A 14,748-nucleotide genomic window follows, 5' to 3' on the forward strand; every position below is an offset into this window, starting at 1 on the left:
GGCAGGAGCGACAGAGCAGAGAGTGTTCAAACTAGGCAACACCGTCCTGTGCCCAGACACATGCCTGAGACCCTGGCTGCCGTCTAGGCTTGGCCTGCCAGCCACCACCCTGCTAGCCACCACCCTGTGGGGTCCTCAGGGCACCCCGTAGGGTTGAATTTACATATAGAAAAGACTAACCAAGGTCCAAGTGCAATATATCTTTTTAAAATTTATTTTAGAGACAGGGTCTTGCTCTGTCACCCAGGCTGGAGTGCAGTGGTGTCATCATAGCTCACTGCAGTGTTGAACTCAGGCTCAAGTGATCCTCCTGCTTCAGCCTCCTGAGCAGCGAGGCCTACAGGTACACACCACCATGCCCAGTTAATGTTAAATTTTTTTTGTAGATACAGAGTCTTGCTATGTTGTCCCAGCTGGTGTGGACCTCCTGGTCTCTAGTGATCCTCCTACCCCGGCCTCCCAAAGTTCTGGGATTATAGGCATGAGCCACCATGCTTAGCCAACGTGTCTTTCTTCTGACTTCTACTTTGGTATCTTTTCTTAAATGGTTCCCTCTGTCCTCTCCCATACACAGAATGGGGGAGAGGCTGTCAGACTCTGAGCTCCAGAACTTCAGGTGCAGCACTGGGATTGTTGGTGGAGGCTGAGGAACCACCTAGGGGACAAGACAAGGTGGGAAGAAACAGGAAGGAAGGTTCTCCAAAAGTATGCTTGTTTGCAGGGGCAGTGGGAACTCAGTCAAATGATAGGGCCCCAGGACCTCTAGCTTCTGGCCAGCAGTCATGCCCTCCACAGAGCTGGGTCTGTGGAAATTGCATGTAGGAGACGCACCAGGCTCCCAGGACAGAGCCCTTTTCAGGTGGCCAGCACTACCCAGCCTCCACTGGTGAGGGAGGTCAGGGGCTGTGTGACCTTTGCTTCTGGGACTGATGGATTATTGAGCTGGAGAGTGTGCCCAGCAGTGTCCCCTTGCCCTCAGGAGCTTCTAATGTGGCTCTGGGTTCCTGGAGTGGGTGGGTTGAAGCTCCACTCGGGGAAGAAACTTCCAAGCTGCCTGAAGGTGCTGGAGGTCCAGTGATTCACTAGCTCTGCCCCTGGAGTTCAAGTTCCTGGAGTGGCTGTCAGTGGCCACCTGTCTTTAAATCTGTTCATTTCAGGAGCTACCTCTCACCAGAGGCAGGATCTTGGCATCTGGACTTGATCTGCTGAGAACGAGGAGAATATGTTGTCCCCTAAGGACCGGGGCCCCAGGCTGCAAGCTGTGTGACAGGGAGCCCATCCTCACTCAGTGAGGACCAATGATCCAGGAAAAGCCACAGCTTCTCCCTCCCCAGCTCAGGGGCTTCCACCATCCTGGTCTCCATGATAACAGCTTCTCCAAGAGGTCATAAACTCATTTCCATAATAACCTGAGCTCAGAAACCTGATTAGGGAGCAGCGAGCTGAGGGGTGGGAGAGGTGGGAGGGTGGGTGATGAGAGGGGGAGGCTTTGAATCCGGGTCCCTGCCTACCTTGGGGGTCAGGCGGGACTGCGGGCCACAGGCTTCTCAGGGTGGCTGCTGGGCTCATGAGAGTTCTCGCGGCCTGGGAGCAATGGTGGAGGGTGAATGCTGTGAATATGGTCAGCAGGAGACCCTGGGGCTGGGGGGGCCACAGTGGACTCAAGGTGACTGGGTGCTGCCCACCTGGAAGGAGGCAGGAGGCATGAGCCCCTCCCTTCCCTCTCCTCCTCCCCCTGGTGCCTCACTCACCCAGGGCCCAGGGCTGTCCAGTGGCTGTGGGTCCCAACTCCATGGGGTGAACGCCGCCCAGGGGGTGGTCCCTGTGTGGGCCATCCTTGGGCCTGAGTAATGTGATAAGAGTCCAGGAGGTTGGCACAGTGACCCTGAGTGGGTTATTGCCTCCCCACAGCATGGTGTCCAGTTCTGCGCTTACTGAGTTTCTTGGGGGCACCTGTCTGCTCCAAGTCACCCGCTCAGCTCCCTTCCTGCTCCCTCTTCAGGGAAGCCTTGGGATCCAGGCTCCACTTGAGCCTCATGCCCTCGGCTGGCACCTCCTCTCTCTAGTCCTAACATTTCCTCCAGGCTCTGGCACCACCCAGCAGCCTGGCACTCTCTGAATGTTGGCATCGTTCAGCTTCCAAAGAACCCTGGACCTCCGCCCCTTCGGCAGCTATGTCTGCTCTCCTTGCCCCTGGGTACCCTGCTGCCCTTGATGATTCCAAGCCATCTTTGCCTGTCCCCATCCCATCTCCCAGGGCCTTGTCATTCCCTGTGATGTTCCTTCAAAACACTCTCCCCTAAGACTCCCCCCGCCTGGGGATGAGAAGCAGCCGCCGCCCTCTGCAGCGCCCCCTCCATGCTGACACACCAGGCTCTGGCCACCTTGCTCCTCTGCCCACACACCCTCAATCATGACTCACTGTGTCAGGGTCCTCTTAGCTGCTACCTGGGGCCCAGGTGGTGCCCTGCCCCTGTTATGCCCTCTGCCCCCATCTCTGGCCCAAATCCTGCCATGTCCCTTGGTTTGCCTGGAGCACTCCAAAGATCAGGCTATGTCAGACATGGCCACAGAGTGCCTGCCCTGCCTAGGGCCCTGGTGCAGGGTGAGTCCTAGGACAGCCATGCTTAGTATTATGTGACTCCCCTCTCCACCACCACCCAGGTCCCAGGTCCCAGAGAACTGTTTTAGGCCAGGGCCTTGGCACAGGGGCAGCCAGTGCTGCAGCTGACCAGTGGTATGGAGTGAAAAGATGTGCTGGGCCCAGCATTTGGGAACTTCAAGGGGGTGACAGAGGCGATTTAGGCAGAGGAAGTGGCAAAGGGCTGAAAACTCGTGAGACAGAGGCTAGACAGGCCTCCAGGGGCAGCATGGTACAGGGACTGCAATCTGAGCCAGGGGAAAACAGGGCGAAGTCAAGGGTGAGGCATTCAGCTGGTGGGAGAAGCAGGAGCGTGAACAAGAGGAGCTGTACTGGGAGGTGGAGGGCCATGCCTTGCGGTGCTGGTGGTGGGGCAGGGATCCACCCCCTTGCTTGACTGGGAGGCCACTGGAACCTCCTGTTCAAAGCTACTTCTTTCCACAGCCTCTGGGGCTGCTCTCTGCACCTGGGGGCAAGGCTGAGGGCCTGCTCCAACTCCTGCAGCCCCAGCAGAGCTTTGAGGAGGTGAACCGCAGGGGTAGGCTCAGGAAGCAGGCACTTGGAGCCTACCCACTGCACGCAGGGTCCCTCCTGCAGCCCCAGCTGCATCGTTGCAGATGGGCTCCTGGGAGTCGGTAGCAACACCAGGCCAGGCCAGCCCCTGGGAGCAGAGGCAGCAGGACGCTGAGGAGCATGGCCAGCAGGAAGGTGTCACGGTCTGCGGGGATCGGGGGAAGGGGGACTGAGTCCTGAGCAGGTGCACCACCCCAGCTCCTGCCCACATGCCCCCCACTGGTGTACTTTCAGGCTGCACAGGGCCACTGTCCGTGCTGCCACCAAAGCCTGGGTTGTCACAGAAGGGTGGAGCCCAGCCTGGAGCACAGTGGCAGTTATGGTTGCTATTGCAAACCTGCAGAGAAGAGAAGGGAAGGAGGGTCACGTGGGATTAGAACCCCAAGGTCACCCCGACTCCTCGGGCTCTCACCCCATGGCTGTGGCAGGCAGTCAGGCAGCGATGCAGCTCCTGGAAGGCGGTGTTCTCGCAGCGCCTACTCTGGCACACCTACGGGCGGTGCACCAGGCAGTGAGCGGGACACTGGCCTGCACAATTCAAGTGGCAAGGAAGGGTCGGGTGGGCAGAGCTCACCATTCTAGGTCCACACTGGGTGCCTGGTTCTACCATGCCCAGGCCAAGCAGGTCCAGCTGGGCACCAGGGAGTGCCAACACTCCCCGACAGGTCACTTCATGGCCATCTAGGTGAACGGTGGAGTCCACTGGCACCATGTGCGGTGTGAGCAGGCTGGGCTTTCCGCCCTGGCACTGTAGCTTCCCACACAGGACATCCCTGGGGAGGAAGCAGAGGGGAGTCGACAGCTGCAGTACCCCCCTTCCCCAAACCCACTCCATAGCTTCTGCTCCCTCCACTCAGCTCCACTCCCTACCTCCCTGCACAGGGCAGGAAGTGGCCCTTGCTGTCCTGGCCGCAGTTCCCGTGGGCATCTCCCGCAGAGTTCACCACCTGGAAACAGGCCTCGGGGGCTGGATGGGAGCCTGAGGAAGAATGGGCCAGGCTGGGGGCAGCTCGGAGAGGGGCCGCGCTCAGCGGACCTCAGTTTCCCCTGCCCATCTTCCCCACAGTAGAAAACTGGCCCCACCAGAGGATGGGGAACAGGGTGCAAGGGTGCTCCTGTCCTCTCACCAGGCCCCCAGAGCTGCTGGCACTGCTGCTCCAGCGTGGGACATGCGCCATCCCAGCAGTAGCCACTGCCCCTGGCACAGGGTGAGCCGTCCAGTAGGTAAACGTCTGGGGGACAGTGGGAGGAGATGCCCGTGCAGAACTCAGGGAGGTCACAGTCGCCCATGGCCTGGCGGCACAGCGCTCCAGCCGGCTTCAGCTACGCAGGTGAAGGGTAGTGGGGAGGGCAGAGAGAGGCCGTGGGCAGTGAGAAGTCCACGTCGAGAGCGTGGCTCGGAGCTGGGGGAGCCAGGCCGACCCACGCCAGCACCAGCACCCAACGGGGGAACCTGAGGGCACCAATTAACTAAGGCCAACAAACCGGCTCCCAAGCGGCCCGAAACCCTCACCCTGACCCTTCCATGCCCTCACCAGGCAGTGCGCGCAGCAGTCCCCGTGGGCGCACTGGGCCCCCGGGCGCAGCGAACAGTTGTGAGCAAAGCAGCAGAGGTCGCGGCACTCCTGGGACCAGAAAGGCAAGAAGGGACCAGGTGAGGGCGCAGCGCCCCAGACCTGGGCCGAGAGGGCGAGTGGGGGTCGGGCGAGCCGACTTAACCTGGCCAGAGCCGCAGTCACACTCCTCGCCCGCCTCCACAAAGCCGTTCCCGCAGCGCGCCGGCAGCACGGGGAGTCCGGAGTCCGGGGCATTGGAGAGGCACGCGCCGCCCCCCTTGCGGAAGAAGGCACGCAGCTGGCGGCGGCTGCAGGCGCTGAACACGCGCGGGAACGGGTGCCTACTGGCACGGGGAGGGCATTGAAAGTGGAGAGACAGTCCTCCAACCCCCGCGCTTCTCCGATCCCCATCCCTGGGCTTGGCTACAGCCACCAGATGCACAGACACGCCTGAGTGATGGGAGGCTCGAATCCTCTAGAGGCAGAGCCCAGAGAGGGGAAGTGACCCGCGCAAAGTCACACAGCGAGCGGGACGGAGGACGGTGTGGCCCCAAGAGTGGGCAGCCCGGGACCCAAGGTGGAATCGCGACCCGGCGGTGCGCCTCCTGGTGTAGGAGTAACCTCGCCAGGTTACTCGGAAAATTATCTTCATACCGTTGAGAATCCACTTTGCCTGAGCTTCTTCCCTTTAAGCCTCATAAACCACCCTGAAGCGGACACTATGATCATTATCCCCATTCTACAGAAGAGGAAACTGAGGGACGACCAAAGAAACGCAGCGGAGGAAGTCCCCAGGACTAGCCGCCCCGCCGCGGCCCCGACCCACCATGCGCGTACCCGGTGGCCGCAGCCATGACGCAGCCTCCGGACTCGGCCGCAGCCTCCACGCAGCAGCCGTCGGGGTCGTGGCTGAGGCCGAGGCTGTGGCCAATCTCATGGGCCATGGTGGCTGCGGCGCCAATGGGGAGCTCCGAATGGTCCTGGGGGACCGTGGGAGGGCGGTCACTGCGGCCGTAGAGCCTACCGTGTCTCCCCTCGCCCCCGCCCGCGGGGCTCACCGTGCTCACGCCTCCCGAGCTCTCGGCGCGGCACATGCCCTCGACGGGCGCCAGGCCCACTGTGGCGCCCTGGAAGGCGCGGCCCCTGGGGGCGGAGCGCGGAGTGACCGGGCGGGGCCGGGAGGTGAGGCCGCCCCGCCCAGGACCCGCGTCCGGGTCAGAGGCACCCACGTGAGCAGCTGCGTGGAGTCGTGGGGCCGCTGCGCCCACAGCCTCCGGCGCCACTGCAGGAAGGCCCAGAGCGTGGCGTTGGCGTCCTGCGTGACGCGGCTGCGGTCCCGCTCGGTCCACACTTCCAGACCGGTCAGCACCACCTGAATGTCCAGAGTCCTGAGAAGCTGAGGGCGAAGCGGGGCTGAAGCCAGGACAGGGCGCCCCACGGCGCCGCTGCTCCTTCATGGGGGCGCCCTTCCTCTTCCCCACACCCCACTAGCACCTGCCTGTCCTGCCGCCGCCACCCGCATCACCACTCTCCCCCCGCCCCCAACCTGGTCCACGTAGTTGGCGACTTCCAGGAGACGCTGTTTGGTGTGGTTCAAGTTTCGCTGCTGGGTCAAGAACTGGGAAGGCAGAAATCCTGGTGGCTTGAGGTGCTGAGCTGGCCCCATCCCAGAACCCGCCAACCCCTGGGGTCTCCTCACCAGGGTGTGGTCTGCCACAATGTACAGTTCCAGGTACCTCCCGGTCCTGCGCGCTTCTCGCCTGTCCTGCGGAGGGGCAAATGGGGTCCCTGAGTGGAAGCTGCTGGGCTTGAATCCTGACCACCAACCCCAGCTCCCAGAAAGAAATTTAACATGTTTGCTGGAACTTGTTTCTTCAGACTCCAGTAAAAATACTGGGACTTAAGGCCTGTGAATTCCTGTCTCTTCTGATTTGGAGAGCTATAGATACAGCATTCCCACTCCCATCCCCTGGATGCCCCTGACCCTGCTCTGGGGAGCCCCAGGAAGGCTGGCCATGCCCGCTTTGTCCCCAGGATCTCTGTGGCCACAGGCTCCTTTCCAGGTGAACAGCTGCTTCATCCGGAAGATCTTGTGGGTTGAGAAGTCCTTGGAGCCCCGGGGCGGCCAGGGACGCAGATAATAGCTGGCATTGCTGCTGAGGGTGATCAGGCCACTAGGGTGCAGAGGGGTAGGAGTGGGTGTGAGGGAGCTCTTTCCCCATCCCAGGCCCAGCCTCCTCTCCCAGAGCTCACCTCATCCCAGAGCAGGTGCAGAGGACTACCCAGGAGTTGGGGAAGCCCCTTACTCGCCCTTGGTAGTGGCAATGATCCTAGGGAGGAAGGGGCCAGCCCCACATCTCAGCCAGGGCTGGAGCAAGAGGGGCAAGAGGGAGGGTGTGGCAGGGGCTGGCTCCAACCTCCCCTTAAGAATGCAAGGAGGAGGAGGGGTAGAAATGGTGGGGGGTACCTCTGGGGGTGCATCCCAGAGCCCATGGAAACATCTCACCTTGTGGTTGGGGGCCAGCACCACTGGCCGCCCATCTGGGGCGTAGTGGGTTTCTATGTATCCTGGGGCCAGCAGCCTGCTGAGAGGGGGTGTTACAGGGAGCATTGAATTTGGCTTCTTCCTGCTGCCTCCAGGATGTCTCCCAGCCTTCCTTCCTAAATGCTAATGGAGCAGCTTTATGAGTGAGGCACTCAGTGTGTCTTAGGGAAGGGACAGGAGCAATGGTGACTTGTTAAGATCAGAAACTCTTGGGGCTAGAGGAAGGAGCCTTGGTGATGGTTTTGTTGTGGGAGGTGTGAGTATGGGAAGTGCCAGCGAGGATGCCAGGGAGGAGGAATGGGAATAGAGGAAGAGTTTGTGGTTCCCAGGGGACCTGCAGCAGGCAGCAGGATCCACAGGTCAGGAGGGGAGGAGTCAGGAGACACTGCCGAGGAATGGGACTTGGAGTTAGGGAAATGCAGCAACCTCCCCAGGTTCCCCTGCCTGCTGCCCTCCTTTTTTGGGCATCTGGTCAACCCTCTTGCCCCCACCTACCCTAGATCCTTGAAATATTTTCCTCAGACTTTCAGACCCCACATACCTCCCATCTGTCCTTCAGTGACTGAAGCTCACCCACTGCCTCTAGAGAAAACAGAACCCCCACCTGCCCACGCTGCTTCCGCCCTCCCTGCATTCTCCACACCCCACTCCGGTAATGATTTCATTTTCAGGCTCCATCTCAACAGGATCTTTCCCACGTGGATGGATCAATCATAAGTCAATATCTCTTCTTTAAAGAAAATCCTTTACCCCAACCTCACCTTGGCCTCATTACCTCCAGACCACCCCCTAATGATGGCTGCTTCCCACCTCCCAGGCATTCCACTACCTGCCCCAGCTCTGCCCCCCACCCTCGCTCCACACACACCCGCCACCCTAGGAGGTAGGTGATGTGACCACTCCATTGAAATGGTAGGGACGTTGGCCCCAGGGAAAATATGGTTGGGCATAGTGGAACTAGAGTTGGTTCCCAGTTCATCCAACTCCACGAGGGAGAATAAAGTACATGTCAAGTGCTCAGAACAGTGCCTGCAGTCAAACAAGCACTCAGTAGGTAGTATATATTGATAATATAGTCTGGGTGGTTTTAAGAGCCTGTGTTCCAACTGGGACACCCACCCCACCCAGCCCAAGGCACCTTCCTGAGTACAGGTCTGCCTGTCCCTTCTCCAGCTCAAAATCTTTGGCTCTGGATGGTCCAGGACACTGAGCACTAAAATGGCCTTTTCTGTGATCTGGCCCTCCTGGGACTCCCCAGATTCATTCCCCCTGCTCCCGTCCCTGTAGATAGAGACCTTCCAGGCAGGTCAGACAAACTGCTGCCCCCAAGTGTAGCCACTGCATCTTCTTCTTTTTTCTTTTCTTTTCTTTTCTTTTTTTTCTTTTTTTGAGACAGAGGCTCACTCTGCCTAAGCCAGAGTGTGCAGTGGTGTGATCTTGGCTCACCACAACCTCTGCCTCCTGGGTTCAAGCAATTCTCCTGTCTCAGTCCCCTAAGTAGCTGGGATTACAGGTGCTGCCACGACGCCCAGTTAATTTTTTGTATTTTTAGTAGAGACGGGGTTTCACCATTTTGGCCAGGCTGGTCTCAAACTCCTGACCTCAGGTGAGCCGCCCGCCTTGGCCTCCCAAAGCCACGGCATCTTTGTCCCTGCCCTTCACTTAGCCTGGAGTGCCGGCTCATGTTTGGGATCCCTCTAGGATTTCTTTAGACTCAGCATATCTTGCACCTGTCCACTAGATGGTGCTCACTCATCTCCAACAAGGAGCTGACAAGCCGCTCCTGGGGTTGGGAGGGTGGATGTGCCCCACAGCCGGGCTGACAGCCTCAGCAGTCCTCTTCAGCTTCCAGGGGGCCAGCCACAGGCCTGCGTGACTCTCCCTGTCATCTGCACCCTCTCTGGGGTCCTCTGCCCATCCAGCCACCCGCACAGATCCGTGTCAGTCCCTGCCCCACAACACTGACCCCCTCGTCCCAGCCCTACCCCAGCCTGGCACTCACTGGTTCTTCTCCAGCTCAAGCAGGAGCTCCTGGCCTTCAGCCTCCAGGGCCACCAGCCCCATGTCTGGCTTCAAGACCTGGGCAAGAAAGAGTGTGGGGCTGAGACAGTGGCCTCCAGACCTCCTGCCTGTCAGAGAGCAGGTGGCCTGTGCAGCTGGCTGGGGAGGAAGTTCTTGAGGAGAACGTGGGCTGGGGGGTCAGCAGGACCCCCCACATACTATGGAGGGTGTGGAGGAGGTGAGAACATACAAAGATGTTCCCAAGCTCAGAATGTTTGCTGTCCTGACAACAGCCACTTGGAAGGGCATTGGCGCCTCCTGCCAGGCATGCTGACATCCTCCCTAGAGACCAGAGGTCCCAGAAAAGTGCCCCTCGCCTGGCCCGCCCTCTTCTTTCATGCCCAGAAGGGGTATCAAAAGCAGGGGAAGACAGAGGGGTGCTGAGGACATTGTGGGGGCACCGGGTAGCCATGGCCAGGGCCTCCTCACAGCCTCTGCTACCGGAGGCTTGTTTCCAAATGAGCTGCTGCTCATTCCCTATAGAATTCAAACTTTACTCCTCCACTTCCAATTTTGGCAAACTGCTCCCTCTTCCAAAGTTTTCCTGGGCCTCCAGCAGTCTCTGTCCCTCCTGCTCCGACACCTGCTTCACTGGACCCAAGAAGTAAACATGGACGCCATTCCAGCCAAGAGAGCACACTGGCTCTCAGCTAGGTGTCAAGAGGCTGGCTTGGCCAGCCAGCCCTCTCTCCTTCCCCCACCCTCTTGGCATCTCCCACCCTGTGGGAACACCCCACTTCCCCCTTGTCCACTCAGCCTGGCTGGGGGCCCAGAGTTGGAGCCAGCCCAGGAGCTTCCTGGGAGGCTGCTGTGCCTTCAGAATGTTTAACCCCCGACTCCTTTTCTCCAAAAATGCACTGGGCTGGGGCCCTGTCCAAGGGTCTCAGAGTCTTTGGAGGGAGTTCTTCCTTTGCAAGTGGGGAGCAGATGGCCCTTGCCTCCCTGGCCACAGGCCCCACAAGGCCTCCGGCATGAGCTCATGTGGCTGGAATGTCACTTGCTTTATTGGGGAAAGGTTTGCATTGGGAGAAAGGCAGTGGCCCAGATGGAAGGCCATACTCGAGGTCCCGGTTCCTCTGCAGCCCCTGCTGTCTTTACTCTTGCCCTCCTGGTACCCTGCCCCTCGATATATACCCCCCTTCTTGAAATGTGAGTGTTTCCTGCCTATTGGAGGGGATACCCAACCTCTACTCTGTCTTCTGTACCATCTTGGCAGGCTTCCTGGGGGCAAAGACCCACAGTTATGGGGAGCAGGGCCCCTTTGGAGCTCCCCTCTTGGTCACAGCCCAGGCCAGACAGACAGGGAGGCCCAGAGGCAGAGTGACCCCAGCATGTGCCCAGCCTTCCCCTCCCGGGGATGGGGAGGGCAGTCTCAAAGCTCAGGCCAGTGCTGTGCTTGACCAGTGCAAGGGGGGCCTTATGGACCTAGGGGATCCCAGTGAAGGCCCTGGGTTGGGAGCTGCTGGGTCTCTGGGGGCCTCCCAGCCTTCATGGTAATGCTCCCCTGCCTTCCCTCTTGCTGGGTTTGGACAGTAGGGCTGAAAATTCCAAACAAAGAGGGCTCTCTAGGGGGGGCCTAAGGGGGGCAGGGGTGTAGCCAATGGTTTAAAATCGTTCAGACCTTAGTGGGTCTCAGGCTCCCAGCCTAAAGAGCTGTGTGACCATGGACAATTTCCCCAACCTCTCTGGGATTCCCTTTGCCCATCTGTAAAATGGGCATATCAAGGGTACTGGCCTCTTAGTTTGTAGCACAGATATTACGGCACAAACAGATGGGGCATGGTTATTCTGGAAGCTTGTGAAGGGCGGGATTGGGAGGAGGCTGGGGCACAGCATCCTGCAGAAGCACATGGGGTGGTCTCACATCTGGGGGAACACCAGGAGAGTGACCACTGCCCCCCCCCACCAGAAGTGGATTCCACAGGAGCCAGTGAGGCTGAAGGTTCAGGCCCTCAGTGGTAGGGCCCTGAGAGGGACAGCAGTGTGTCCACGGGGTCACATGTTCTGGTCAACTTTGCAAAAGGTTTTCTTTTTAGTGCTTTTTTTTGTTTTTCAGGCTCCTGAAAAGCTTCAGGCCCCACAAACCCTGGACCCATTTCTGCCTGGTGGGGGTGGGGGTGGCCCAGATCATCCAGGGAGGGAGGGAAAGGGGGAGGTGGGGCGGAGAAAGCTGAAATGACTTCCACGTGTACGGACTCACGAGACCTAGATGTCCAATCCCCAGTGCCCTCTTCTGCCCACTCGGCAGGGAGGGGCCTACAGGAGCAGTGACTTGGTGGTTCTGGGGACCCCAGCAAAACTGGAAGCTGTAATGTGGGGGAGATAAAAGGGATGGGAGTTTCAGGGCCCCTGTGGAGGACGAGGTGACATGGCACTGACCGGCTCCTCCAGGCTGACAGCGCGCAAGGGTCGTCCATCCAGGACCCAGTAGGGGGTGACTGGCTGCCCAGGGATATGTCCTGGAGAGAAGACAGAGCACAGGGTGAGGGGGACCTGAGGAACACAGGGGCATGGGACAAAGCAGAGGGAGGGGGTTAGAGGACATCCCCAGGGAGGCACTGGAGGCCTTTCGGGGCAGACTCCATCTTCAACATGCGTGGGCTCAGCCTAGAGAAGGAGGGACACCCATGGGCATCCTTGGATCTGAGGAGCTACCAAGGAGGAGGAAAATAAGGCTGGGAAAGGACAGCTCAGCTGGGGACGCGGGAGTCCCCTGACCTTTGGTGGATGGGCAGGCTTGGGGTCGGTGATCACAAGGAAGAGGCCAAGGCCGCCAGTGCAAAGGGGAAGGGAAGAGGGAGGCAGCCTCGGGTAGATGGGCAGCAGATGCTTTCAGGGTGAGAGATCTATGAAGAGAGGACGCCTGTGCAGCCCCATCATCTGAGAAAAACAACAGCCAGATGTGGCCTTGCGAGGCCCACCTTGCCCGGAGCTCCCTCGGGGACTCCATCCTCAGGCAGGGATTTTGTACCCTGGCCCAGAAGGCCCCTCCTCATCTCTTCAAGGTGAGGGGAGGCTTCCGGACCGGGGCCTTGGTTCTCCCTGGCAGGATGTGCCTAAGGGGGCTCTAGGAGGAATCCCAGATCCAAACATTACTCAGAGGGCGCCTGGAATGCTCCCCTGGAATGCTCCCAGCCCCCCACCAGCCCCAACCACTCCCACAGGCCCACCCTGCAGGAGACAGGCCCCAGGCACGCAGAGCCTGCAGCAGCCCTCCTTCCCCAGGTACCCAGTCCCAGCTCCCAGAACGGACAACCCCGGCCCCCACGCAGCCCTGGCCTCAGTCCTGCTGGGCTGATGGCTGCCTGTGGAAGTGACTCAGCTCCTGGTAGGCCACCCTAACTTCTTTTTTCTCCTCCACCTTCTCTCCCAGACTCCAAGCATCAAAGACCCTTCCTCCAAGAAGCCCTCCTTGATTGGATGAGTGAGTTGCCATCAGGCAAATAGGGACCAAGAGGAGTCTGCCACCTTGGAAAGGAGGCTAGAGGGGCCAGTGCAGGGAGGGCTCTGAGTGGATCTGGGGGAGGGGAAAGAAAGGAGGTCTCTCAGCCCAGAGAGCACTTAACTGAGAGTAGAGAACCAAGCTTTGCTGCTCCTAGGCCTCTAAGGGTTTGGGGAGGAGGTAGGGTGGGCTCAGGCACGGTGTGTGGGTGCAGTGTGGGTATGGGTGCTCTCCACATGGCCTTGCACGCACATGCTGGCCACGGGCACCCTGACCCCAATGAGGGAGAGAGGGGCAGAGCTGGAGCTCCAGTGACCGGGTGGATGGGAGTGGACCCCGAGGGAGCCAGGTTGGTATTGGGCACATAGAGCCCCCCTCTCCCAGGGGTCCTGTCGCTTCCCCTGGCCCCAGGATAGGGCTCAGAGGGGAGGGAGCAGTGGACCACCTAGAACCCTCCCCTGGGGCCAGAACAGAGCAGACCCCTGTACCTGTTTGGTCCCCACACAGTGCTGTGGAAGCCATGGCCCAGGCTGCACAGCCCAGCCCAGCCCTGCATGCCTCCTCCCTGGTTGCCCCCCCTGTCCTCGGCCAGGCACTTGCTGTGCAGGACTGGCTAATCCTCCCACCCGCTTGCAGAGGTTGTTACCAGTCCCATCTTAACGTCTTTGTTTGGAGGGAGTACCCCCAGGAGACAGTGCTGCCATCTTCCCAGAGCACAACTAAACAGGCACCTTCTGTCTGGAAAGGCCCTTCTCTATCTCACCAAACAAGGCAACAATATAAACAACATACACACTGCCCTGCCGCCCTGGGAGGAGGGACGAGGGGTGAGCAGGGCGGAGGCCACAGCTGGTTCCGCACCCTGAGAGCAAAGCAGGGACTCTGGGGGACTCTTGGGCATGGGGGCTTCCTGGAGGATGGAGCCCGGCTGAATCCTAAAGGGTGGAGGTACAGGAGCTGGTCACACGGTGGCCGGCGGATGGGGGTTGGGAGGTTGTGAGAGCGAGAATCCAGGCAGAGGGAGCTACGGGCTGGGGGCTGGGCTGCCCCCGAGGGGGAGGGGGCCATGCCCTCAGCTTTGCCAGCAGAGTGGCAGCCGGGCAGTGTGGGCAAGTCCTGGCCCAGGCCAGCCCAAGTACACTTGTGCGTCCCTGGGCAGGTCCCACGGAGACGCCCCCAAACCGTCCCCACGCCCTGACCTACTGGCCGTGTGGTCCCGGGGCTGAGAGACCCTCCGCGCGCTCACCCGGGCTCTGAGCAGAACTCATCCCCTCCACCACCACCACCTCGCCTCGCCTGCCCCTCAGGGCGCACCCCGCCCGGGTCCTCACCTGGAAGCACCCCGGCGCCAGGCACTGGCCAGAGCAGCAGGAGCAGTAGCAGCAGCAGGAACGGGGACCCCCGAGCTCTCCCGGGTCTCCAGCCCATAGCTGTGAGCTCCTCGGCCTCTAGGCTGTGGCTCGCAGCTCCGGCTCCGCCTGGGCTGGATCGCGGCCGACCCACGTCCCATGCAGCCTCAGGCCGCCGCCTTCGGACCTTCCCGCCCCCACCCGCTACCGCCCGCCCTCGCTCCCTCCTCCCCTCCCCGCCAACCCCGCTCGGAGCCTGGCCTGGGGCCCCGACGGCGTGCGCCCTGGGGGAGCCAGGACGCCACTCCGGGACCGCCGCCCCTCGAGGGGTGGAGCTGGGCGGAGAAGGGAATCCGTGCGGCCTCGGATGACCGGCCTGAGCCGTCCCTCCCCGTCGGCCTCAAAGGGCCTCTACTCCTGAGAGGAGTAGAGAACCGCCGGGAAGGTTCTTTGAGGACCACGGCGTGGTAGGGTGGGGCGATAGGCAAAGGCCGCCTGTCGCTGCTGAAGTCGGCCCTAGAAGCGCGATCTTCCGTGGTCTCCTGGGGCCAATCTCGGTCCCCTCCTCGCTACCTGTCCTG

At 60.5% G+C, this 14,748-nt stretch overlaps 1 protein-coding gene across 17 annotated transcripts; it reads right to left on the reverse strand.

The window, feature by feature from the left end:
- Positions 1–197: 197 nt before the first annotated feature.
- Positions 198–14,337, reverse strand: LOC105481589 (ADAM metallopeptidase domain 33). 17 transcript variants are annotated; one of them, XM_071079606.1, is made up of 23 exons: positions 14,150–14,336; positions 12,095–12,256; positions 11,756–11,835; positions 9,318–9,394; positions 7,277–7,355; positions 7,024–7,100; positions 6,755–6,944; positions 6,470–6,535; positions 6,317–6,388; positions 6,000–6,166; positions 5,829–5,913; positions 5,608–5,750; positions 4,934–5,111; positions 4,750–4,839; positions 4,342–4,537; positions 4,085–4,193; positions 3,789–3,987; positions 3,627–3,704; positions 3,443–3,551; positions 3,212–3,359; positions 1,752–1,843; positions 1,512–1,584; positions 198–1,202 (listed from the first exon to the last, which is right to left on the reverse strand). In XM_071079606.1, the coding sequence occupies exons 1-22, from the start codon at positions 14,244–14,246 to the stop codon at positions 1,520–1,522; spliced, it is 2,559 nt and encodes an 852-aa protein (XP_070935707.1). In that variant the 5' UTR covers positions 14,247–14,336; the 3' UTR covers positions 198–1,202; positions 1,512–1,519. The 17 variants fall into 17 exon arrangements, with proteins under 17 accessions (XP_070935707.1, XP_070935705.1, XP_024648547.2 ...); XM_071079604.1 differs by having other exon boundaries at positions 6,317–6,535; positions 7,277–7,352; XM_024792779.2 differs by having other exon boundaries at positions 6,317–6,535.
- Positions 14,338–14,748: the final 411 nt, after the last annotated feature.

Source organism: Macaca nemestrina, chromosome 15, assembly GCF_043159975.1.
Source record: "Macaca nemestrina isolate mMacNem1 chromosome 15, mMacNem.hap1, whole genome shotgun sequence".
NCBI lineage: Eukaryota > Metazoa > Chordata > Mammalia > Primates > Cercopithecidae > Macaca > Macaca nemestrina.

Bases quoted from the DNA above. Each gene is read 5' to 3' on its own strand.
- LOC105481589 (XM_071079601.1), bottom strand. From the start codon at position 14,246: ATGGGCTGGAGACCCGGGAGAGCTCGGGGGTCCCCGTTCCTGCTGCTG. The intron at 7,356-9,317 runs GTGAGTGCCAGG...ACCCCCTCTCAG, and splicing joins CTTGAGCTGGAGAAGAACCA to CAGGCTGCTGGCCCCAGGAT. The intron at 3,988-4,084 runs GTAGGGAGTGGA...CTTCCTCCCCAG, and splicing joins TTCCTGCCCTGTGCAGGGAG to GGATGTCCTGTGTGGGAAGC.